Here is a 26,564-nt window from a genome sequence, read left to right as displayed (position 1 = left end):
AGGCATCGTGTAGACAAGTTTTCAGTATGACTAAGCCTTCTGCTTTGAATACCTTCAAGGTAACACACAATGGACAAAACTTTAAGCTGGTTTATATTTATCCCCACATGTCCTGATTCCATCTTGCTGGCTTTGCTCTGCACAAGCCCCTCAGCCAACTGTTCCCCAGTCATCTAAGTATTTTTTCTCATGCCAGCTCTTCTACTTGGTGCAGTCTGCCTATCTCCTATGCCAGTTGGCCACCCACTACTCATTCAAATCCTTCCTTAGAGAACACTTCCTCCACAAAGGCTCTTTGTGATAACTTGGCAATGATAGAAATGTATGTGAACAAAAGCTAAAAATATACATAACCAACATCTGCCCCACCCCTTAAGAGTAGTATTGCCTCTCATGGCTTAATAGGTCTCATCTGCTCCAGTTCCAATCCACTGCACCCAATGGTCATTTGGGAGTGGAAGGATGATCTCGTTTTTAAGGCACGGGGCTGGGAGTCAGGAGATCTTGGTTCAATTCCAACTTTGCCTCAAATTTCTTATGCAGCCTCAGACAAGTCAGGTAGGCTGAGATTTTCCAAAAGGGTCCTAGGGAATTAAGTGCCCATCTCAAATAGGGAATTCAATGCAAGATTGGTTTCTAAATCCCCAAGGCCCTTTGAAACTGGGATTCCAATCTGTCTCAGATAACATGCACATCTTACCTTGCTGGTCTTGTTGCAGGCTCAGGGCAATGGCTAGTTCCACCATTGTTTCATCATCTGCATCTGGAGGAATGTCCAGCATGGGTGGGAAACCCTCTGCTCCAGCCAGGAGAGCCTCCAGAGGAGAAGGGTTGCCATTATTCACATTTTCAGAAGTCTCCAGCACCATTGACTCAGACTAAGGAGAAGGAACACAGACAGAGCTTCTACCAGATCACCCCCATCCAATGGAGTGCTTGGGGTTGAACAACCGCAATTAAACTAAACCTGAGTACTTTTTAAAAATAAAGACTCCAAACAAAAAAAACTCTGGGCTCACCACCATCTCAAAGTCCCCGTGATCCACCTCGTTTTGCTCCTGGCTCTCTTGTCGAATATGCTCGCCATTTGCTAGCCCAGAGCTCTGCATTTTGTCTTCTGCATCATCGTCGTCGTCATCGTCCTTATCTCCTGGGCCACAAAAATACCATTCACAAACACACCCTTTCCTCATCCCTTTCTCTCCACACTAATGTGCGGAGCAGTGGGCAATGCTGACCAACACCCCAGCGCTGTCTGTAATGGCAGAGTTCTGCACAGCTATGTGGGAGACCCAGGGTATTTTCCCACTCTCTTGCTCTGCTGGCTGGCAAAGACTGGGACAACTGTAACTGAGGTAGAATGCTCCACACCTGAGTGCTTCTAAGCTGTACACCCTCTATGTAAGGAGCAGCACTGATGGGACTCCATAGGGACTTTCGTACAGTCATCCTCGGTTGTGAGGGGAGGCAAACAAAGCCTCAAGGTGAGGGAATGCAAAGATTCATCTTCAGGGATGCAGAGGACCCCCCAGGAACAGAGGGAGAACAGGGGAAAGCTCTAGAATGCAAAAAAAACCCTCTCACAATGCCACTGTTCTTAGGTCACTCAATTATAAAGTGACTAACAGGCTGGCTTGGGGAAGTCAGGAGTAAGAGTCTCAGGTTTTGTTTCACCCTCAAAATGAAAAAGCTAAGTCCTTGCAGGTGCAGGGTATCATAAAAAGGAACAACTCAAGTTGCTCTGTAGCAACTCCCTGGCCAATCCTGGAGGAAGCCATTTCCAGCTTTCCTCAGCCAGGATGATCAGCACAATACAGTGCTTTTGGGGTGGAAGAAAAGAAAAAAAATTGTTTACAGGAAAAGCTCTGTGCAGGATTCTACAATGTAAACAGGTTGATCATTAACCTTCTCCTGCTTTAACTGTATAGTAACAGTCCTTAGGAATCCATCTAAGAAAACTTCAGATTTTGGAGGATGAGCTACACAAAGCTGAGGGAAGAAGAGAACACTTCCAAAACCCCTCTTGTGCCACCCCTCCCCCCGCCTACATTTTGGGATATTATTATTCTTGCATACGGGAGAGGAAACTCACAAGGATGGGCCAGGGGACTGATAATGGGGGGAAAAAAAGAGTCTTACATCAAGTTCAAACCCATCCAGGTTGGCAGTGACTAATTGTTCAGATCACTGTTTCTTGGCCTACATCAGGGATGGAGAACCTCCTGCCCGAGGCTTCTTTTCATCCGGCCTACGGTAAGTCTCTGCACCACGGGCCAGACACCCTGAGCCTCAGCGCCACCCCCATGGCGGCATGTCCCTGCAGCCCCTAGGCACAAGTGCGATCAGGGAAGCTCCGCGTGCTGCCCCTGCCCCCAGTGCCAGCTCTGCAGCTCCCATCGGCCGTGAACCGCGGCCAATGGGAGCGGCAGGCGCAGGCAGAGCCACCTGGCCCCTCAGTGAGCAGAGCAGCATGGAGCCAGGGAGCTGTGTGTGGTCCCTGACTGATTTTTGATGTGCGTCAATGGCCCCTGATAGAAAAACGGTTCCCCACCCCTGGCTACATGAAATAAATTGGCTGTCTGGGTGGTCGCTGTTCTAGTCTCAGCAGACATACCAAGAACTGGATGGGTAGATAATGCACACTCTTTACACAGATGTGGCTACTCCAAAACAGGGCAGAGGTACAATGATGGGAAGGAAACCTGCATTGTCCTCCATTTAGCCATAGATCAGATACTTCCGTCTCTACTGTAGCACCTTCCACCAGCCATTAAGTTCTAAAAATATTTCTCTCTTGGATGGAGACCTGATTGGCTAATTTTAGCCTGGAGCAAAAGTTTACAGCCAACTTTTAAACCCATGAAAGTACAGACAGAATCGTTGATACAGTCTGCACTATCGCAGTCTAGACTGGATAAACAGTGTGGAACTATATATAAAGTGGGGGCATTACACACAGCATTACATTATGTAGCGTTACACAAGATGCCAATTTGAGAAATCAGGTTTGTGTAGCGTGACCAGATGTCCTGATTTTATAGGGACAATCCCGATTTTTGGGTCCTTTTCTTATATATGCTCCTATTACCCCCCACCCCCGTACCGATTTTTCACGTTTGCTGTCTGGTCACCTAGGTTTGTGGGCTGTTTTTAAAGGACTGGATTTTCCCCTTGCTAAGGGTGAGCTCATATCACATGATCTTATATGAACTTTTGTGCATAAGGTGGCCCAGATTAGTCAGAAGCAGAGAGGAAGGTTACGCGTACCCATGGGGGTGTTGCTGCGAGGAGAAGATGGCAGTGTCACGTGTCTCCGCTTGTTCCTCGGCCTCAGCACTCGAATTAAAGCTTGTTTACAGGAAAAGCTCACTGCAGGATCCTGCAATGTAAACAGATTGATCATTAACCTTCTCCTGCTTTACCTGTATATTAACAGTCCTTATGAATCCATCTAAGAAATACCCAGCTGACTCTCTATTAGTCATCATGCAAACATATAGCACAGCTATTGTCTTCCCCATTATAACACTTTTTACTGTTCCCTAAGGCAACTATGATCATCTATCCCATGCTACCACATGGCAAGCATACAGTATATACTCTCCCCCTCTCTACAACCTCTATTCTTTACCATTAATTTCTACCCCTTTATAATACCAATCTCTGGCACAACTGATGCCAATAGTACAGGCGATCTAGTCCCACTACTCCTTGTTGTAAATGCATAGGATGTTTTCACAATATGTCTGCCTCCTGCTCGTAAGCACATTTCCTCAGCAGTTGGTTTTGTGGTTTGAGCATCGGGTCAAACATTCTTTTTGCCCATGCACATATTATGTTGTACTTTTTTCTACCAACTTTGAGCTTACAATGTCTCGATTTCATCACCGGGAATGTAAGGAGTGACAACTTTACACTGGCAGCTGAACTGGTATCAGATCTCTAGCAGGTGTCTTTCAGCCCTCTCCTGCCCCAACACCCTCCCATATTATGCAAAGGACAATACTGTTGGATATCAGATGGTTGCTTTTAGAAAACTGGGAATTCACAGGTTGACCAAGGACATACTATAAAAAGGGTCTTGAGTAATTCATGATTCCTGCGTTAGAGTTTCATCACAAATCAGGTACCCACATCTAAAAGTTTCATTTAATAATAATAAAAAAGCATCTAGCCCTTAAGGTTGCGAAGATGACCTTAAAAACATGAAAGGAGTAAAAAAGCAACACTGTCTGAATTTGCAGTGTGAGAAACAATAGCTCCTCTGAGCTTCTATGAACTGCCCCACTCCTTTCAGTGGTGTTGGTTATGACATATAATGGGTACTGATTAAAATGTCATCACTTATCTATTTCACTGCTGATCATAGCCAAAACAGCTACCCTGTTTCCCCGAAAATAAGACAGTGTCTTATATTAATTTTTGCTCCCAAAGATGCGCTAGGTCTTATTTTCAGGGGATGTCTTATTTTTCAGAAATGAAAAATGCCTTATTATCGGTGGATGCCTTATTATCGGGGAGGTCTTATTATCGGGGGGATGCCTTATATTACAACGAGAGGCAAAACTGTAAGTAGGCCTTATTTTCGGAGGATGTCTTATTTTCGGGGAAACAGGGTAGTGTGCTTAAACCACCTCTCACACCTTTCCAGGAGCCAAAAGCCCCAGCTGCCAAAGACTTCAGCTTCTTTCCTGCCAGTTTCCATAAAGTCAGTTGTGTCCTCAATAAAATTAAGTCAATGGCAAAATAAAACAAATTGAATGTAATATAAAATTAAATAAAACCAGGGATACTGCATTGATTGCATTATGCATAGTTACATTTAGTTCAACAAGAACCTCCATTTTATAATGTATCTGAGATTGCCAGAGGATATCCAGAGGTGCAGAATCTAGGGGCGTGACTATAGAAGTTAACTGCAGAAGTTGCTACAGAGTACATGGGGCTTTGACCACACAGCCTCCACCACGCAAACTGCTAGCCTTCTCGTACCACCCTGCCTGTGTTAGGCTGTCCTCACACTGTCAGTGGTACAGGAGAAACCAGCATACAATGACAGCAAGATTACGTACAGGACAGAGTAACATTTGCATGTAGATCTTGGATGCTGTGTTGATACAATCCAGTTCACACGTGCAGTATCCATGGATAATGTCCACCAGAGCGTTGACTGTGGCTTCAACATGCGTCAGACCTAAGTAGGAACAAGAGTGTAGGATTGTGAATTACTATTTAGACTAAGCTCTTCAGGAAGGGCCCTTTTGTTTATACCTGTCTGTAAACAGACTCGCACACTGTTGGCATTAGAAAAAACAATAAAACATGAAGACCAAAAGAAGTTTATACAGACAAGTTCCCTAAAAGTATAAAACCATAATTACTTGGCAAACATTCCACCACCGCCAAAAACTTCCATCCTTGTGGCGAGGTATATAAGCCATCACTACTTATGCTTTTTGTATTTGTACAAGATAGAAAAGCATTAGATCGGCATTTATTCATATCATTTAACAGGGAAATATGCAAGCAAATATGAAACCATTTTTTCCCTTTACTAGCGTCATTTCAGATGGGCTGCTTCAAAAATACCCAAGCTTCACTTTGGCAAACGACAAGGTTCAGCTTTAACATACCCGGTAAGCAGGCAGGAGCCAGGAAGACATTTTTGGGTTTTGATGCATGTAGCTTCCAGAAATGGTTGACCAGGTGGGTGATAAAACTCCACCCATCTCCTTCAGTGGGTTTCTGGGCTTCCCGTCCTTCTTCACCTCCCTCTGTGAAGGGAGAAAAGTAACCATCAGAACCACGCAGACTCACAAAGCAGGATTTTGGTCACAGAAAGTCAGGAAGCTTGTAAGGCTCACACCACTGTTTTATGCAAGGGGGGAAATTGCGAAAAATTAATTTAAATCTGGAACTCACGTCATGAGCTTAAAGTGGTGCCTGTCTTTTTCGATACTAACGTATAATGCTCTAAATAGCCTGAGACCCAATTATCTGAGAAATTGCATCTTCCCCACCTCCTCACTTCCCAGCTATCTGTCAGGGGATACAATGTCTTCTGGACATCTCTCACTGTCAGAGTTCAGCCTTAAGCTTACCATCACTAGTGGCAGGGAAGGGGAAGAGAGTTTGTTAGCAAGCAAGGCACCACGGAGTTAAGTTGATATTGACTACTACTGAAAGGCAGCCAATGCCTTGATCAGGAGAGCTACCAAATGTCTAATGAATGTTATTCTCATAGACCTGTCCCTGCCATTTCTACTTGACTTTAAAAAAAAATTTTGTTAAAGGGACCCCATTTAAAGCCCCAACTCTCCCATCCTCAACAATCCCAGTAGCTGCTAGGGGCTGGGGAGGAGTGGGAGATGGTCAGACTTCTGCCTCCCCCAGGCCGGTAACAGTGGACTTTTGTCAGTCTCAACTGACCCCTTTAAAACCTTTGTGCTGGATCTAGTCTGGGACACTTGCCACCAGCACCACTCTATGACATGTTTCTGAATTAGAGACCCACGCAATGACTACCCAACTTCTATGTAGAACAGATGGCACAGACCCCAAAAGTATGGGAGAGAGAATACACAACACATGAGCCTTTACATCTCAGTGAATTGAAGTCTCTTTGGTCACTCATGCACCATGGAGGATAAAATGCATATGGGAACTGCCAGCCCTTATATAAAGTAGCTGTACAAGCAAAACATAAAATATACACAACTATCCAAAGCGGGGAGGGATAGCTCAGTGGTTTGAGCATTGGCCTGCTAAACCCAGGGTTGTGAGTTCAATCCTTGAGGAGGCCACTTAGGGATCTGGGCCAAAATCAGTACTTGGTCCTGCTAGTGAAGGCAGGGGGCTGGACTTGATGACCTTTCAAGGTCCCTTCCAGTTCTAGGAGATAATAAAAAATAAATAATAATAATAATAAAAGGGAAAGTTCAATAAAGACAAAAATAGAAATTCACTGGTTTATTCACCTGTTTCCGTCTGTGGCAACTTTGACTCCGTGAAATGGACCAGGTTGTTTGGCCTCATAATAGCGATGGATCGAGCAGTGATCACCAACCTCTGAAACACTTCAGGGTCCAGGTCCTTCCCTTCTTTGCTGGAGGAGCTCAAATACTGGATGGCTTTACTCAGCAAGGCCTGATCCTGCAAAGCAAGGATTATTAAAGACAAACAAGGGAACAGCAGTAGCAAAGGTCTAAAGAGCTAGTGTGGGAGGAAGTAGATGGGACAATTTAGCCTTCACTAAAAAGCGAACTCCCTATTAACTCTTCACCATCATCACATGTGTCAGCAGCAGTAGAAACCACTCAGCGACAAACAAATTCCACTTGGAGAATGGATTTTCATTTCTCTATATCACTTAAAAGGGTATCGATTCACAGCTGTTAACTGGGTTAGACGATGCAGTAGTCTACATTTTTGTGGTATGACTAGATTTTTCAGGTCTAACCATGATTTACCTGATATTGTTCTATAGTATTTGATTCAAACCTGGTTGCCCTGCAGACATCAGACCTATAGGACATAATTTGCAGTCTAACTTCAGCATGTCCCAAGATACCCATGTGTTTCCCCCCAGATTAACTGTTACTCTTTATTTAAAATATGGATTCACACCCAAATCTTCAAAGTGTCATGAATACAAAACTCTCTGATGGAAATAAAGACTAGGCGGGCAGGCACATGTTGCCTGGAATAGATGTCCTTTGGGTGCACCTCGTACGTCAGCCATGCCACTGGGTAGTTACAGCAGGCTTGGAAAACCCTCCAACAGCTTACCTTGTGGTTATGGTATGCCGAGCGGCTGGTGTGAAGGCTAGCCAGGAGACTCTTGGTTTGCTGCTGGACGCTGGAGGGAGCTGGCATTGAGAGTAATATGGTAGCCAGTTCCTGAGCTGCAGCCTTGCTCTTTTCCTGTTCCCGGGGACAGATAAAAAGCCTTCAGTAAATTTACCACTGAAAGTGCTATGGGCATGCAAGTCTGACTTCTCAATCACTCCTGCTTAATGCTTCTTGCATTACCTCCCCCTCCCAGGAATGTAGGTTTCCTCCTTGATTGAATATTGCTTTTACATGAGGCTACCTTTATTATTTAGACAGCATTTTAGGTTTATACATCAGAAAGTTCCTCTTTGGTTTGCTGGGCTCCCACCCTGCTGTATTCACAAACCAGGTCACTGTGCGGCACGAAAATTCCCACCAGCCATAAACGCAAATGCCAATTGTCATTTAAAACTAGTTTCAAATGCTTTTCACTAACTCAAGTTTCAGATCTCTGCTCTGAGCAAAACGGATGCGGCTCTCTTCTGGTATCAGGCCCCTAGGGCTGCAGGAGCTGCTGCTGATCTCTCTCCTCCTCCCCCGTCTTTGAAAGCTCAAGATGTATTCAGAAAGTTACTTGCCTTCTCGTTGACTGGTCCTACAGCAAAGCAGCTTTCCAGTGCTTCTAAAGAACTCACTACTAGCCTGAAGGAAGAAAGGAAAGCAGGCTTGAGTACAGCAACCCTTCTCTCTCCTTAGCACTTTGCTTTATGCAGGCTACAGTCATGAGTAGCTCAGAAACCGCTAACGGATGCCAAGTACAAAATCAAAGCATGATAAAACCTGCCACAGGCACCATGCATATCATTTCATTGTGTTACAGACCAGAGTTAAACCTGGCTCACGCTCACAGACAAACTTAGGACTGCTTTAATAATCCACAGCTGAAAGACAGGGGCTTTTCTCTACCAAAGAGGATAAAACATTTCCTTATGCTGCCTGCAGCAGGGATAACTTGGATTGTCTTGACAGTACCAATTCACCATGGCCCACAGACGTATATGACTGCAGATCAAGGGTTGGTATGACACATGAGAAAAGTCGGTTATGCTTTTTCTAAGGGAGCAAGATTCTACAGAAGTTCCCCGACTTATGCAAGCGTTCTGTTCCGGAACGCCTAGCGTAAGTCGAATTTTGCGTAAGTCGGGAACGTATCTCCGAGAATTACGCAAAAAGAAAAAAAAAAGCTTACAGAACTTTTCCCCCAAGTCCAGATTTCCGTAAATCGGGTTTGCGTAACCCAGGGAGCATCTGTACTCACTTGCTATTTTCACAGAGGGTACTCTTTCCAATTTAGAGTTTCATCCCAAATGCTCCAGCAGTACAATTAGATGAACTAGGTATGCACCTAGGTATGTCCAAAACATGAGTTACAAAAGAGACCCAAATCCAAGAGCCTTCAGTCGACCACTTTTGACCCTAGGCAAGGCATATTAGTAAAATGCTCGCCCACAGGGAAAGTCTTATTCAGGACTTGCAGTCTTGTGCCAATTCTCCCTTGTCGCCCTCCTCTCTGCCTCGCAATGAAACTGTCTGAAATGCTCAACTGACACATCCAAAGGAGCACCGTAACACAGCCGGAGAGAGCAACACAGAACAGAGTAACAGGGGCCAAGCTACACAGATCAGGAGGGGAAAGGGAAGAGGAGAGACAGCATAAAGAACAAGGAGAGAGAGCAGAACATAAGATTAAAAACTGGGTAGAAGAAATAATATAAGGACTGGGCAAGTTCTCTGGTCACTTGTTTGACAGTTAAACAACTGAACAGTTTATTTCTCCTCATACACCCACAAAACCAGTGGGGAAATAGAAGGGGAAAAAGAGAGGCACAAGGAGGGACAAAGTGAGCTGAGGAGTGTCAACAAGCAACAGTTATACGGTATGCAGCAGAAATTCTCAATCCACCACGCCTTTACATTTTGCTAAATCTTCTGCCATGCAATGACCAGAATGTAAAGAAGCAAATGTCACTTAAAAAAAAATAAACAGTCAACAAAAGCCACATCATGTGTTCTGTCTCTGACACACACTCATTCGTGCTGAGAAAAGGATGGCATACTAACCGGTCCAGGATGGTTAGGGACTCAGTTTCAGAACTTTTGGGGAGCAAAGAAAAAGAAAAAAAAATGTGTGAAGCTCACAGAAAACTACCTAGAACACATTCTAAGCAAAAGGCAAATTAAATGGGGAGTCAGGAAGCTGGGAGAGCGATATATACAGTCATTCCAAGCAGGACTCCTATTTGGGCAGCACACCACTTCCCTAACAGCAAAACAAATTAAAGGAGATCGAGGCCATCTAGCACAGAGAAGCCAAGCACATTGGTTAAAAGCACTACTGAAGGCTAGGTTAAGGATATAGCGTCTAGACACCCAACTTCTCCATCGGAAACTGCCTCTTGCCTACAACAGTGGTTCCTAACAAGGGGTCCACAACCCTTTTTTGGGGTCACCAGGCAGCTGGGAATTTTATAGTTCATAAAGTGGATCCAAGAAAAATACTTTATTTGATCAGTCTAGCTTTAAGTTTTATGAAAACATAGTCCCACTGCTCAAGTTTCCATTGAGAGGGAGACACCTGGTGGAGACAGGGCAGCAGAGGAGAGAAAAGAAAGAAAGAAAGAAAGATCTAGCCTAAAGAAAAAGAAGCACTGATAATGGGGTAGATTTTCAAAGGTGACTTTCAACGGGACTTAAGTGCCTATGGCCTTTGAAAATTTCCTCCGAAGAGCCACTTAACCTCTGTGCATCTCCAATGAAGTCAGTCAAGTTACACCAGCAATGAATTTGGCTAGTTTTTAAGTCATATTAGCTTCTCTCTGCACTGAGTCATCTGATCTATCTTTATTTTACTTTCCCGCCTTCTGTCTCCACTAGTTTCCTGGCCACACACAGTCTCTGCTGCATGGACTCTAAGACCCTGAGGCGGGAGTGTAGAAGAAAAGAAAAGAAAGCAACAGAAATTCTCTGTCCTCTACCATATACACCCCCAACTCCTGTTCATGGTATGTTCCACACCTGGATATTGTATGAGTCCCAGGACAGGCTCTCATGCAATAGCTAGTATTATAATAGCTGGACTGCAAGACTGAAAAGTTTGGGAATCCCTGGCCTATGAGGAAGTTGCCACACAAGTAGTTGCTACAGAGAAAGAAGAGAGGAGAACATATGTAGGGCAAGGTCACACAGAAACTAAAAAGAGGAATGAAGAGAAAGCTCCTCAGAAGTGAGCTTAGGTTCAAATAGCCTCTAACTTTTGTGATCTTTGGTGGCTGTAAAAGGATCCCAGATTTAAATAAGAAAAGGTGGCAAGAAGGCAGAAGCCATCGGAGGCTGCTTGAGGTTGCTGCAGACAGACTCAATTGGTAATGTGAAGGAGAATGCATGGAGCTCCATCCTCAACTCCACATGGGAGATTAGAGGGGAGCAGCAGGAAACCATTTTGGAAGAGTTGCACATTGACTCTTTGGTGGCATGACAGAATTGTCACGTTATATGAAAATGAGGAACACTTCATTACCAGTATAAAAGCTCCCAGGTAAGAATGCCACGCAAGTGCATCCAGGGCACCAGTAGAACTAGTAACTTTTAAAGGCAAATAAAAACAATATATATATAGATATAGATAGATAGATACCTCTCCAGGACAGTCCCACTGGCAGCAGCAGGGGTAGCAGACTCCAAGTCTCCCGTACCATTTCCTTGATTCAGGTTCGGGGGACAAACGTTGCTCACTGAGGCAGATGGGAAATCCTCTGGGGGCTCATCAGGCCAGCCAAACTGCTCTTTGGTCTTGCCATAAATTTTGACAGCATCCATCATTGTGACTCCAGCAGGATCCACAGAGGCCCCAACTGCAAGGAGCAAGAGAGATTTTGCAGGTTCCTTCTCTTTGATACCAGCAAGCAAGTTTACATTCAATTTACCCAGCACTCATCCGTTCTGAAACATAGCTTTGTCTTATTTTCTAATGTCTTTTCCTCCATGCTATCTCAGCACAGAATCCTTGTAACTTAGAGATGCTGCATGTGCCCTCTGCAATGGGGTGCTGGACCCACTATAAAATAGCTACTTTACAGAAGCCCAGAATGATTAGAACCGTGGCTATGCCCCTGTAAAACTAATTCCTGGTGGAACCTCTGCCCACTAACAGCTGAAGTGCAACAGCCCCCAGACACCCCCAGTTAGCTTGCAGGTAGTTAAAGCATGCAACCAAGACCAAAGACTTACTGAAGATGGTTAATTTTTTGTCAGCTTGCAGGGCTTCCTCCCGTGTGAAAGGAAAATCAAACCAACGAGCCCTGGTCATGTTCAACTGCATGGTGCGGCCAAAGATCTCCAGGTAGGAGGGAGCTCGCTCAATTGCCTGAGTGCCAATCTGGATCCTCATGCCTGTCATCACCATTGTGCTGTTGTTGTTAGTGACTTCGATGGTAAAGCCACCAGGCTGCAGGAGACAATCAGTACTGAGGAAGGGAAAGCTGAAGATGGGTATTTCTAATCACGAGCACCCTGGAATGGGAAGGCCTATGCACCATCTCACTGCAATGCCGGTGGCCTGCTTACACCATGACAGGAACAGAATGTTTCCTGGGAATTGTCTTCTTTCACTACCTAACTTTAGTAGCAAACCCGTGGACCTGCTGGGAAGGACTGGGTACAACAGCAAATAAATAGGGCTCAAAGGCCAACTTATTTGGGAAGAGGGATGCTCTGTGCTGGAGAGAAGAATGGAGCCAGAGAGAAAAATAGCAGTCAAGGAAAGAAAAGGCCCAAAACAACAAAAATAGTGAAAGAGAGGGACAGTTGAGGTACAGAACTAAAGCTCCTAGTGGCAAATGAATAGCTGCAAGTTTGATGCCAAGCTGGCTCTTACAGGACTCAGATTGGGTGACCAACCAAAATTTGTATACAAACATCCTCCAGTCGCTGATGGGGTTCGTTAGCCCAGCAGTCTCCAGGATTGGCAGAGGGTCATTCGAATGAGAATGTACACTTTTTATAAAACAACTGCTCACGAAGAGCACACCACCCTTATGACAGAATTATGTAAATACTTGAGAGCTCCCAAAGAATCTGATTTACCTTGGTGTTGGCCACATACATGCCAGTGGAGTTGAGCCGGTGCTTTATCTGCTGGGCATTATAAACCTGCAAGAGATCATTGCCTCCAAACTCCACATCTGTGAGCTGCTGGTTGTGTTCAAAGAAGTCAATGGGAAAGTTCACTTGACTGGAGGTGCGAGTCGCTGAAAGAGAGGATACCAATGGCTAAAAAAAGACACACACACAGGTAAAGCTAGAGTGCTCCAACTGCAGACTGACCGCACATCTCTTGGGAACGCGCTAGCTTTCTAATTAGTTATGCATTGATCAGATACATATGCCATGCCATGAATAAGAGCAGCTTTCCTAGGAAAAGGTCCTCTTACTCAGCTTATCTGCAGCTCAAACAAATGAGATTAGTGCTGAAAGATTAATCATCCCATGCTAACCCCATAACACCCAACCCTGGTGTTTACTAGTAAAATGATTACCAGAGCCAAGTGCCTATGTGATGCTATCCTATTTTCAGTAGTGACCCTTGTATAACAGGTTAACATTAGACACTGGGGAATTTTTTAAAAAATATGAATCTAGTGCTGGCAAAAAGTTCTGAATTGGGAGTCTTGAAGACTGAAGTTCTCTTTACAGAACAGGTATAGCATAGGCAGTGGCAGCATGCACTTCCCCATATTACCCCACCAACATGCTTCAATGCTGGCCTCTAGCAAAGAGGGGGTAATCCAATCTGCATGCTCATTCAGTCCTTGGTTTTTTGAGAAGCCGACAAAGCGGCCAGTTGTAGCAGTGACTGTGTGATGTGGATGTGTGTCCGCTAGGGACAAGACAGACTCAAACCACCACCAGGTGGTAATGAATTCTGCTCAATATCAACCCAGCCTAGCTTCAAACCAGCAATTTAGAAATGAAAGGTTCCATTATTCCATTACTAACTCCCTTAGCCACCCAGGCCCCCATTGGCTATCATCTTTATGAAGAGAGATGTCCTACTTCTGAAGGATGGGCAAGGACATTTGAAAAGTTATGTAAGATAGGGTTCTCATGAAGGGGAAGTTAAATGGAAAATTTTGATGGAGTTGCTTGGGACTTCATCTGGATTGTGAAGGATCCTATTTCTGGGGAGAAGGTGACAGACCCTGTATTTATTCCATTGTTAATTTCTTTACTGGCGACTTAGACATGATATGAAAGGAAAGCAGCCTTACTGATAGCAGCTGCCTTGCGTTTGCGAACTGGCTTCATGATGCTGATGACACTGCTAGGCTGGAGGGAAGGCTGGAGCCAATAAGAAGTATTCTCAACATTTGCCATGTATATTCTCAGGCTGCCGTCCTCACACAGAAGGATCATGGTGGTCCTCTGCTGCTCATTGCAGGCCGTGTGACGGATGGCCACCATGTCCTGGATCTGAAACAGGTTACACACCAGCAAATGAAAGGCCCAGAGAAGCTGTTGTCTCAGAAAACAAGCTTGTCGACTAAGTGTCACACAAGTATCAGGGATAGCAGGTACTCAAGCCAACAGAGGCTAAAACAGAGCAAGAGATTCAATGGCTTTGCAGGGAGAATGAAGAGTAAACAGAGGTTGAAAACACCTTAAAAACATGGGTGGGTTTGGGGAAAGTCAGTTTGTGTATTGAAACAATACTTTCAAGTGCAGTGTTGGTGGCTATTACCAGGATGACTTTGCTGTAAGACATCACTGCAAGGGAAACCTGGAAGAAGTGGCAGCAATAGACACACAGGAAAGTCAATTTGAAGGGCAAAAGATAGGGAATACTCACCTTGGCTTTAGCTGGCAAGGTTTTAATCTCCTGGATGAGGAAGGTATCTGGCTTCACCATGACCACCAGAGGAATGCCTGTGGTCTGCTGAACACAGCACACCAACCCAGGATGGTTCATCACCTCAGACCATTGGCACAGTGCTGGGGAGGTCTTGCTCCCACCATTTGAACTGCAAGAGAGAAAGGCCAAGCTCACATGACCTCAAGAAGCAGCTGCAAGGGTGGGATCAAGCTAAATAAAATTCTCATTCCAGCTAGCACGACAAGTAACATCACCGTCTGAGGATCTCAAAGCACTTGGTTAATTAAGCCACCTCAGAAAATCCCTGGGAGGTACGTCAGTATTATTCCCATTTTACAGATGGGGAAACTGAAGTGCAAAAAGTTGCACAGCTGAGTCAGTGGCAGCATGGAGAGCCCAGAAGTCCTGACACCCAGCCCTATTCTTTAACATCTTTCCCCATTCATTTGGTATATAAAATTCTAGTGACACTACCATAAAAACAGGAAAATTACTCTTGAACCAGATTTGAAGTATCTTTTTATCAGGCTTGCAGGGGAGTGATAGCAAAACACCACATTACTTGTCAGCACATCCTAGCAGACAGAATAGAAGAGCACTAGTCTCAGAGCAAAGCATCTGTGTTAGTGGCTACAGTGTTCCATGCTCTACCGTGGCCATGTGATGAATACAAAGGAAACAGACAAGCACAGAAAAATGCTCCCCAAGAACATAATCCTCCCTGAGATCTAACTCTCAGAGGTGAAAGCCCCTGTGCAAAATGACCAGGCGAGGTGTGATTGGAGTGAGGGAGATGTTGGGACCTGATATTCATGGAAACAGAATGCAAGATATCTGCCTCATGCTAAGCTAGTGAGACTCTGTGGCCTGAATGCCCAGCTCTGATTGTCAGAACAGATGATAGAAGAACTTTCTTCTTGACATTTTTATAGCATAAGAGATTGGTTTCCCTCAGGGCAGCCTGAAAATAAGACTTTATATGCACAATGCTCAGGGTCCACTGCAGTGCTAGTGCCAAATAGAAACAAAGGCTTCCTGCTCCACAGCCTCTGCTAGGGTGGATAATCCCATCAGTTCCAGTTGCTGCACCATTGGAAGCTCTGCACTCAGACAGTAAGATTGCTCCGAAGGCACCTCTGTGCTGTGAAATCCTAGTGAGCAAAACAAACATACACCCCACTGCAAAAGCAACTGGGTTTAGTTTCAGTCTCACTGTTCTACAAGCAGAGAGGGTAGAAACAGGAGGTGACATATAAAGCGGTAAGATGCAACAACTGCAGGAAGGTTCTCTACATAAAGCCTTGGGCAGTGGGAGCTGGGTTCTTTCACCGGGAACAGCCACTGCAGCTAAGAAGAAGCAGAAATTGGAGGGGGGCAGCCCCTCAGTCCCACCTCTTTATGTTGATCGGGAAAAGCCGCTGTACCTCCAGACTAGCCCTGCTAATCGTGGCTGCGAAAGATTTGCCTTGACAGTAACTGAAGAAAAGCATCTGAAGGACATGGGAATAATACACAGACACGCCGCCTCCTGCCACCTGGCCATTGCTATCCTGTAGGGACAAGGAAAAAATAAACACACATATCTTCAGAGCGCTAGAGTGGTCAGGCTTTTAAATTCCTGAACAAGTACAATATTTCAACATCTGCCCTTCCACCTATCACGTAACACAGCAAAGGTCTTTTGAGAATGCAACCTTCGATGACATTACCACCAAGCTGCACACCCTGAGATACTCCAAGCGCCTTTGAACAAGATACCGAGATTGCACACCCACAGGCTATCGGTAGTGCACGAGACAGCACCTGTGTGAGAGAATGTTGCATGCCAACCCCTCTTCATCTCCAGCTCCCAGGAGCGCTTTCTTCTTGGCTTGTAGTTCCTCATTTCCCCATTTCATAGTGTACTGGGGTAGTGAGGCTGAATGGAGGTCGGAAATATTTTAAACTAGCCAGCCTGGGTGGTGCACACCAGGCCCACAGTAGTGTTGACACCGAACAGAAACAAAGGCTTGCGTCTCTGCAGACCCTGCATAAGAGTGGACGATCCCATCCAATCTAGCTACTGCACCATTAGCAGTGCATCATACTGACAGTAACGCTGCTCCGTAACCATCTTCCTGCTGTGAAATCCTGCTGGGGATAACTTCAGATCCAACCATGGAAAACATGCTCAATTTTCTAGATGACTGAATCAACGGGTTTAATTTCAACCTTCCCCCTCAACCACCACCCTCCAAATGGCGTCAGAATCAGTGTCAGAATTTCTCTCTCTCTCTCTCCGCAGAAAAAAGTGCAACCTCATTGATCTAGATCAGGTAAAGAAAAGGAAACTGCTGCTTCTTACCACCAGGAGCAGAGGGAGAGAAAAAGTTAGTAGAGAAAGCCACCATTACCTTCAAGTCTTCATGGTTGACTTCAAGCACATTGGTAACATAGAATGGTCCATGCTGGGCACTGCTTGCCTCCTCCATGAGCTGAGTATAGATGTACCCAGCAGAAGACATGATGACTATGATGTTCTTTCCCTCCTCATTGAACAGAAAAGTGACATCCCTGATCTTGGAGCTTGGCAAAAGGAAATAGAACGTTGGGCTCAAAGCATCTACGGAAAGGTCATAGATCTGTGGGAGGAGAGGGGAGGGAATTAGCAGCGAGCCCACAGAACAGCTCTTCCTAATACAGCATAAACACAGAAACTATTCCTACAACGGTGCAGATCATTCAGGTGGCATAATATGGAGATAAAGATAAAGATAATCTCAGATCTATGAATGACCTCTTTCTTCTGTGTTCATCAGGTTAGGAAGAGGGGAAAATGTCGGCCCCCGTCTTCAAAAATGACCTTCACTTTTGAGTGTCCAACTTTAAGACAATCAAGGCCAGATTTTAAGAAGTATCAGCCCCCACAACTGAAATCAAAGGGAGCTGCAGGTGTTCAGTACCTCGGGGGCAAGGGGGAGGCAGGGGCGAATAAATAAAATCTTAAATATTTCAAGATGGGCACCCAAATTAAGAGATCACTTATGAAAATGTGGGCCTTTGTTTTTGTGTTTCTGTGAACAGTCTATTACTAACAGTGGTGAATAGCAATACGTATTAGAAAACTAGAGGTAACAGTAATGCCCCTCCTAGAACTCAAATTTTCCTAGTAAATTAAGAGCACTGTGTTATTCTGACACACTGCTGACTCTGGAGACCGCCAGAGCCCCACGTCAGTTCCATGGGAAATGCAAAGCAATGCACAGCACCAAGTCAATCAGGGATCACCCCACAGGTTGTGACCATACCTTCACAAAGTCTGCAGTCACAATGGCAAGTTCTGTCTGAGATCCTGGCAACCACACAGCCTTAATGATGAAGTTTCCTGTTGCTAGTTGGGGGTGGAGGACCAAGTGATCGGAAACTGATCCGGAGCTGCTGAATGTTAGCACATGGCAGTCCTGGGACAAGAAAATAAAAGATGTCAAGTATTAAATATGTATTTCTGCAAAAACAGATTCAAGGGCCATCAATCCTGCCACTGACCTCTCCCTAGCCCCAAACACAAATAATGGATTCATATAGGAAGAAATCAAGCATCCCTGTTTTTAGGGTGAATGACTTTGCAAGAGAACTGTGCCTCTTCTGGTTTTTTTCCCAAATATTTGAGACTACTGGTTTCTTAGGTGGTATATTTCTTTAATTGTGGAAATTGTGCAGAGATTTGAAAAAATACAAAATGATCACCCATTGCTCAGTACTAGAAGTGGCTGCAGATTAAGATTAAGCACATCCATTTCAGTGACGTTTTAGTTACACAAAGACTCTTTTTGGCTTCTGTAGCACAAAGGACAGTCGGCCTACGTGTCATCTGAGGAAGTGTTTTATTTGGGCATTATCAAGAATGGTTTAAAATAATAAATAGGATCGACATAGTAAATGAAGCTGCAGCTAAAACTCGCAGCAGGTGATTCAAGAACTAGAATTAGTGACATCCACAATGACTTCGGATCTTTGCTAGCCAATCAGAACTCTACAACCCATCGCCTAGGGAGAGAGGAGCACAGCTTGGTTTGAGGGAAAGGAACTCTCTTGCTTGTCAGACCCTTACCTTCAGCCCACACACAGCTAGATAGTCCTCTTTGCAGGGATTCCCTGTTAGGCTCAGTACAGTAAAGGGAACTGGTGCCGATGCAAGGCGGGTAAGGGTTAATTTCCTTTTGCTGGAGTCCGCTTGTTTAAGCAATGCTGAGAGTTGTAACACTGTAATCTACAAAATAATGAAATCAAGTCAATTTTCTAATGTTGGTATCACAAACAGAAATTATCAGGACCTAGCTTCTTATAGGACTCTATCAATGTATTGTCTCAGCATCTCTGCAGCAAGAAGCAAGATTTTTGTTCCCTAAAATATGAAACAATTGAAGTAACAATCACTCAGGGAGGTTTTTCCAAACAAGCCTAGTCATTTACAGAGTCCTTGAGTCTGACCGTAGGAAGTCTGCTTGATTCTTTGGTCATTATGGAACATTTTAAATCTTTTTTATCTTACTTTAAAATGCACGTTAGGTTGTTGCGCCATTGGAGCACATCTCCTTCTCAGCACTCACCTTGCCCTTTTCGTGGCTCACCGCTAGGTGCTGGCGGCGCCCATGCGGGGAGGACAGCACGCACATCGCCACCCGCCTCAGCACATGAGCGCTGATCAGCTGTCGGATTGTCTGCCCCTGGTCGCCGCTGTAGTTCATTCGGACATTCTCAAAAGCACCTTCTTGAGAGCCAAGAGTTGGGACCTGAGCCATTGTGGAGCACAAAGAACACACAGAAGTAGAGACAAATGGCAGAGATTGAACAACTGTAATAGTTTCATTTAGACTCACAGAATTTAAGGCCAGAAGGTACCATCATGATCACCTAATCTGACTCACTGCAAACTGCAGGCCACAGAACCTCGCCCACCCACTCCTGTAATAGGCCCATGTGACTGTACCTTCATGAAGGTACTGCTGGCTGAGTTACTGAAGTCCTCAGATCTTGATTTAAAGACTTCAAGTTATAGAGTATCCACCATTTACTTTAGTTTAAACCTGCAAGTGACCTATGCCCCACGCTGCAGAGGAAGGTGAAAAACCACCAGGGTCTCGGTCAGTTCCTTCCAGCTCTATGAGAACTTATTATTATAAGTAGGCATAAAAGAGTTAGTTATTCAAATTTATTTATAGCCAAAGTTCTTGTTGTCTAAGTGCATGACCTTGCACTATGCACTATTAAGTTTCATTCCATTTCTATTACTCCAGTTTTCAAGGTTGTAAAAATTTTACAAACATAAGAGAGACCATACCGGGTCAGACCAATGGTCTATCTAGCCCAGTATCCTGTCTTCCGACAGAGGCCAATACCAGAGGCTTCAGAGGGAATGAACAGAACAAGCAATCATCAAGTGATCCATCCCCTGTCGTCCACTCCCAGCTTCTGGCAAATAGAGGCTAGGGACACCCAGAGCATGGGGTTCCATCCCTGACCATCTTGGCTAATAGCCACTGATGGACCTATCCACCATGAACTTATCTAGTTCTTTTTTGAACCCAATTACAGTTTTGCCCTTTATAACATCCCCTGGCAATGAGTTCCACAGGTTGTGTGAAGAAGCATTTCCTTTTGTTTTAAACCTGCTACCTATAAATTTCATTGGGTGACCCCTGGTTCTTGTGTTGTGTGAAAGGGTAAATAACACTTCCTTATACACTTTTCTCCACACTAGTCATGATTTTCTAGACCTCTATCATATCCCCTCTTAGTCATCTCTTTTCCAAGCTGAAAAGTCCCAGTCTTATTAAGCTCTCCTCATATAGAATCTGTTCTATACCCCTAATAATTTTTGTTGCCTTTTCCAATTCCAATATATTTTTTCTGAGATGTGACAACCACATCTGCATGCAATATTCAAGATGTGGGCGTACCATGCATTTATGTAGAGGCAATATGATATTTTCTGTCTTATTATCAATCCCTTTCTTAATGATTCCCAACATTCTGTTTGCTTTTTTGACTGCCACTCCACATTGAGCAGATGTTTTCAGAGAACTATCCACAATGACTCCAAGAACTCTTTCTTGAGTGGTAACAGCTAATTTAGACCCTATCATTGTATATGTATAGCTGGGATTATGTTTGCCAATGTGCATTACTTGGTATTTATCAACACTGAATTTCATCTGCCATTCTGTTGCCCAGTCACCCAGTTTTGTTTGATTGTTTGTAACTCTTCACAGTGTGCTTTGGACTTCAATATCTTGAGTAATTTTGCATCCCCTGCAAATTTTGCCACATCACTGTTTACCCTTTTTCCAGATCATTTATGAATATGCTGAACAGCACCGGTCCCAGTACATACCCCGGGGGACTCCACTTCTTATCTCTCTCCATTCTGAAAACTGACTATTTATTCCTACTCTTTGTTTTCTGTCTTTTAACCAGCCACTGATCCATGAGTGGACCTTCCATGTTATCCCGTGACTGCTTGTATGATATTCTGGTCCTCCTCTGTTTTGGCTATACCTCCCAACTTTGTGACATCCGCAAATTTTATTAGCGTGCTCCCATTTGTGCGCCAAGGTCATAAATGAAAATGTTAAATAAGATCAGTCGCAAGACCGGTCCCTAAGGAATCTCTGAAGTTACTTCACTAATAACCTCCCTTCCAGCCTGACAATTTACTTTCAGGATGACCCGGCCTCCCCTTGAACTAGTTTCTTTATCCATCTTTCTAAACTCTCATTAATCCCCATCTTCTCCAATTTAACGAATAGTTTCCTGTGTGAAAATTTATCAAATGCTTTACTGAAATCCAGGTAGATTAAATCTACTGCATTTCCTATGTCTAGAAAATCAGTTACCTTCTCAAAGAACGAGATCAGGTTGGTCTGGCACAATCTACCTTTTGTACAACCGTGCTGTATTTTATCCCAATTACCATTTACCTCTACATCCTTAACTACTCCCACTTCAAAAAATTGTTCTAAGACCTTGAATACAACTGAGGTCACGCTAACAGGCCTGCAGTTTCCCAGATCACATTTCCCCCCCCCTTTCTTAAACCTAGGTACTATATTTTCAATTCTCCAGTCATAGGGTGCAACCTCCATGTTTACAGATTCATTAAAAATCCTTGCTGCTGGGCTGACAATTTCATGTGTCAGTCCCTTAAATATTCTTGGATGGAGAAGATCCAGGCTCCCCAGTTTGGTCCTATTAAGCTAATTGAGTTTGACTTCCACCTCGGTTGTGGTAATTTCTACTTCCATGCCCTTGTTCCCATTGCCCACCCTCCCACTGCCCCCAAGCTTCTCATTATCCTTATTAAAAACTGAGGCAAAAGTGATCCCTCCCCTTGGCCCAAAAGCAAGCATTTGAATTAGCAAATCAGCCAGTAATCATACCATCAACTGATCGGTCATTTCCACTGTCTTGTCCAAAGTGTGCAGTTCATTCAGAGCCTGCTGCGCTCGGCTGCTGCTGCCCATGGCTGAAGCTTGCTGGAAGTTGATCTGAATGGCATCCATTAGGAAGCTCAGCATATCCAACACCAGAGGAGCAAAGGAGAAGTTGGCCTACAAGAAACAGATGTGGCAAGTAAAGCACAAGACATACCCATGAAACCTCCATAGCAGCAGCATTTCACAGGCCAGGTAAGTCTTTGAAAAGCAGTTACAGCACCGTTATCCTAATAGACAAGTTACCTGATTCTCAGTTGTCTAACTACCAGTACAGCCCACTCCACAACCACTCTGTACCAAACTCGACTGTTTCTTACCGGCATTAGACACAAAAATCCAGTGTTAACTCTCAACACAACATATTCCCTACACTAATACTGTACTGGCATAACACTAAATCAAAAAGGTAAAAGTCTCTAAGTTAGAAGCGCTGGCTACTGTAAAGAAAGCTTTATTCTAGGAGAACAAAGAATCCTGAAGAACTACTACACAGAGGGATTCTGATGGTTGAATGAGATTTCAACGTGACAACAATACCTGGGATTGCAATTCCTCTCGACAGCCCTCAACATTTCGACACAGGCTGCTCTTCTTGGGTTTCTCTTCATCAGGGCCTTTCCCATCATTGATGGTGACCTTGGATTTATCTGCAGGGGAGCTGCTCGCATGGCGGATGACACTCTCAGGCACTCTGGGCTCACTCTGGAATGCAGACTCCTTCATGGTAGAGCTGATGCCACTGCTGGGAGTTCTCTTCACCAAAGCCTGGGAAAGACACAGCACTATTGAGGGCCCAATCCAGTTTCCATTTAAGTCAATGACAAAAACTCCCAGTGATTTCAATTGGAGCAAAATTAATTCCTTCGAGTACATTTTCAGAGAGATAAGACAGCTATAACCCTGTACCCTACATGTCACTTTCCTTTTAGCCGTTGTATTAGACAGGAAGTAACATTGTTGGCAGCTGGTGGGAAACATCAAAAGAGCAGAGATCTGGTAAGTGGGCAACATGAAGTTGACCTACAAACCACAAGTTAGTTATGTAGGTTCAAAGTCTTAATTAGTATTAAGAGATCTGCCAATATAGATCCTTTTGGTGAAGGGGGTGAAACCATTAAGTAGAAAGCTGCAAATTACAGGGGAGTGATGAAGCTTATTCTAAAGTAGACCCCTCCCATATATTGATATCACAGAATAACTATTGTGCAATATAAGACTTTGCAAAGCCAAACTTAGGCAACCTGTAATAGTTGCAGGACAGTTTAAATTTAGCCATGAAGATCCTTTACCAGGCAACTGCCATCTTCCTTCGCTCCACAGTCACAGAAGAATGAACCATATTTGGCGTAAGAAATCTCATGGTCCTTGTGACAAACTTTAGCACAAACCGTGCAAACACCAACCCCATCCACCATCTTACAAGTGTGACAGTGGTACCTGTACAAAAGAAACCAGACAGGTTAGAAACTATAGCCCCTCAGATTTAGCATATCATCTCTTCCCCAATTCTGAATGGCCAGTAAGCCCAGGCTGATATTCTGTATAAAGGAAGACCTGGAGGGCTCTTACCAGTGTTGGTTCATGAATTCTTTCTGTGTGATGGTGAAGGTGCAGAGTTTGTTGCAGAGAGAATCTTCATCCTGTTTAGGAAGGAAGATCATTTAGTCAGTGCATTACATATCTACCTACCTACTCTGGAGTCACTTGATACAAAGGAAACCCATTCTCTGATAAATTAGCATTTGAAAACAGTGAGTTTTACCATCATCTAAAACAGCAGGCACCAAACAAAATCACTTCATTTTACATCCAAGAAATATTGGACAATAATTAAAATAAGATATTGGGGTCTGAATTTAAAGGAATAAATTACTGATGGCAGCTTTAATCTTAAAGAGACATCTAAAAGCCTACCCCAGTTAAATTGGGTATTAATGTAACAGAGTCAGAGAACCAGCTATATAAGACCAGCAACATCTTACTCAACATTTCTGCTCTCAGTCTTCAGCTCATCTCTGCTTGCTTTACTGACAAAAAAGTCTTTACCTTTGTCAACACCAAAAAACTAATCCATCTACACCAGAATGAGCTGGATTTTCTTCTGTTTTACGTAGCTACATTCTAATTGCAAAATCTTTATTGCTGACAATAATTTGAGAGAGGACACAGATGGGCTTTCAGATCCCAGGTTAAGATTGTCCAACATGAAATTATACTCTTTATAAGTCAAAACACAATATTTTTCTACATTTGATCTGGAAGCTGTACATATAAATCTAGAAGGCTACTGTGACTCTCACCACTAATCTACATATAAGATTACAGGATTGTCATTCTGGAGCCTAGAAGTTGAGTCAATGTGAAGCAATGGAAACTGCTACAAGCATGGTTTAGAGCTCTTCTGATTAAGAATATCACAAGATTCAATCATCACTGGGATTCATGGTCTGTCACTCTCCAATCTTTAAGAGACATTTTGAACTTTACAGATTACACTCGTAAGGTGTATAGCTACAGTAAGGCATGTATCTATGCCATGCCGTGAGTGCTAGACCACTGTGATATCAGAGGTAACTCAACCAATCACAACCCGTACTCTACAGCTAATTTGCATCAACAATTTAATTGGTTGTATAAGGGATACTGTGGAGATGATGGATTACTTAGTCCAGCTGCCACAACCATGCAACAGCATCGGCTTTCAGCTACTAGTTGTGAACATCACACTATGAGAACTTACTGAGTCTTCAGCTTGAGAATCTTCCTCTTCCACTGCCAGCTCTTCCACCCAGTCTGAATCCACCTCGATAGCCCGTTCCTCTCCATCAACAGAAAGATGACTGGGTCCTTGGCCACTGGTCTGGCTCAGAGCATTAGTGACATCAGCCAGATAAGAGACAATGTGGCATGTACACTCCAGTATAGTAACATGCTGAAAGCAAAAGTTTAATATGAAAAAAAGAGAAGGAATACTTAAATCCTCCTGCATCTATTTTTAAATGAGCACAAATGTGAAAATATCTCCAATTCTTAATGACACAGATTGTAAGGATTTGTGTTACACTCAGAAATTCTACCACAGAACATAACTGATTTGGGATTTGCAAGGTGGTTTGTGGTATTGGTACAGTATGGAGACAGGACGTTTTCTCTAAAAAGTTTAAGAAGATCTCTCAAGGGTGGGAGGCCTGAGAGGCTCTGATGTGTGGGCATGCATATTGCACTAGCTACCCTATCCAGTTCTTGTGAGCTGGTAGGATACTAGAACTACCAAATACAAGTAGGTCTCAACCTCATGCCAGATGACAAGAACAGAATGGACAGTGGAGAGTAGATGACATCTTCAGTTCACTGGTGAATCACCTTTGTTAGCAAAATGCCCAGAAAAGATCCTGGGATTTTATCCGCTTGCAGCATTTGCACTAGAGGTATGAATTTTCAGTTTCAGGGAGACATTAAAACAATAATTATATATAGTCCAAAAAGGGCAGATTGTAAGGCTTTAATTTGGGCCTGAATCTACAGTGTATGCCTATTCACTACCATGTGTAAAAGGAAAATCAGAGAATTTCCCAGGTGAAGATTTAGCTTTTACAAGGTACCAAACACTTCTCCAAACAACAATACATTTACTAATGGTAACTAATTATTTTAACCTGTGCCTGTTCCCTGAATAATGAAAATCACTAACAGCTTGCCTACAATAGAAAGTTTTGCCACTATACTGATATAGTTAAAGTGGCAATGTCCTCTTCCTCCAGTTTGAGCAGGGTCTCAATGCGTGGATGAGACGACGGTGTGGGGAGGAGGGGTTTAGATTTATTAGGAACTGGGGAAAGTTTTGGGAAAGGGGGAGCCTATACAGGAAGGATGGGCTCCACCTAAACCAAAACAGAACCAGATTGCTGGCACTTAAAATTAAAAAGGTCATACAGCAGTTTTTATACTAAGGGCTAGGGGAAAGCCGACAGGTGCGGAGGAGCACATGGTTTGGACAGAGGCATCCCTTAAGGGAGAATCTATTACTGGAAATTCTCTATGTCCTAGTAAGGAGGAGAGAATGGAAGATAAAATATGGGTAGGATCTGATGAGAAAGTCATATGAAAAAGAGTCCCATTCAGTAACATCATGTAATGGCAGACAGATAAGAAGTGTCAATTTTTTTTAAGTGCTTATATACAAATGCTACAAGTCTAAGTAAGAAGATGGGTGAACTAGAGTGCCTCATATTAAATGAGGAGATTGATATAATAGGCAACGCAGAAACTTGGTGGAATGAGGATAATCAGTGGGACACAGTAATACCAGGGTACAAAATATATCCGCAGGACAGAACAGGTCATGCTGGTGGGGAAGTGGCACTATATGTGAAAGAAAGCATAGAATC

The 26,564-nt window shown here is 43.8% G+C and overlaps 1 protein-coding gene across 5 annotated transcripts in view; it reads right to left on the bottom strand.

Annotated features, from left to right (window-relative positions):
* The window catches only part of UBR4 (ubiquitin protein ligase E3 component n-recognin 4), a 117,548-nt gene that overhangs the window by 55,707 nt on the left and 35,277 nt on the right, over positions 1 to 26,564 (bottom strand). For 2 of the 5 annotated variants that reach the window (XM_008167310.4, XM_008167312.4), the window contains exons 35-58: positions 24,917 to 25,108; positions 23,746 to 23,816; positions 23,466 to 23,613; positions 22,714 to 22,941; positions 22,120 to 22,290; positions 19,291 to 19,473; positions 18,792 to 18,950; positions 17,989 to 18,141; positions 17,095 to 17,322; positions 16,094 to 16,251; positions 14,678 to 14,849; positions 14,100 to 14,301; positions 12,916 to 13,079; positions 12,061 to 12,277; positions 11,468 to 11,684; positions 9,895 to 9,927; positions 8,412 to 8,475; positions 7,789 to 7,923; positions 6,978 to 7,152; positions 5,634 to 5,774; positions 5,073 to 5,194; positions 3,268 to 3,379; positions 1,020 to 1,150; positions 701 to 878 (exon numbers count right to left, since the gene is read on the bottom strand). In XM_008167310.4, the coding sequence (XP_008165532.2) occupies positions 701 to 878; positions 1,020 to 1,150; positions 3,268 to 3,379; positions 5,073 to 5,194; positions 5,634 to 5,774; positions 6,978 to 7,152; positions 7,789 to 7,923; positions 8,412 to 8,475; positions 9,895 to 9,927; positions 11,468 to 11,684; positions 12,061 to 12,277; positions 12,916 to 13,079; positions 14,100 to 14,301; positions 14,678 to 14,849; positions 16,094 to 16,251; positions 17,095 to 17,322; positions 17,989 to 18,141; positions 18,792 to 18,950; positions 19,291 to 19,473; positions 22,120 to 22,290; positions 22,714 to 22,941; positions 23,466 to 23,613; positions 23,746 to 23,816; positions 24,917 to 25,108 (3,754 nt within the window). The remainder of the gene's footprint in view (positions 1 to 700; positions 879 to 1,019; positions 1,151 to 3,267; positions 3,380 to 5,072; positions 5,195 to 5,633; positions 5,775 to 6,977; positions 7,153 to 7,788; positions 7,924 to 8,411; positions 8,476 to 9,894; positions 9,928 to 11,467; positions 11,685 to 12,060; positions 12,278 to 12,915; positions 13,080 to 14,099; positions 14,302 to 14,677; positions 14,850 to 16,093; positions 16,252 to 17,094; positions 17,323 to 17,988; positions 18,142 to 18,791; positions 18,951 to 19,290; positions 19,474 to 22,119; positions 22,291 to 22,713; positions 22,942 to 23,465; positions 23,614 to 23,745; positions 23,817 to 24,916; positions 25,109 to 26,564) is intronic. The other 3 variants (XM_008167311.4, XM_065574851.1, XM_008167313.4) reach the window with 2 other exon arrangements.

Source organism: Chrysemys picta, chromosome 21 (assembly GCF_011386835.1).
Source record: "Chrysemys picta bellii isolate R12L10 chromosome 21, ASM1138683v2, whole genome shotgun sequence".
Classification (NCBI taxonomy): Eukaryota; Metazoa; Chordata; order Testudines; family Emydidae; genus Chrysemys; species Chrysemys picta.
Note: the sequence above shows the minus strand (reverse complement) of the source record. Positions and strands in the feature narration are given on the sequence as shown.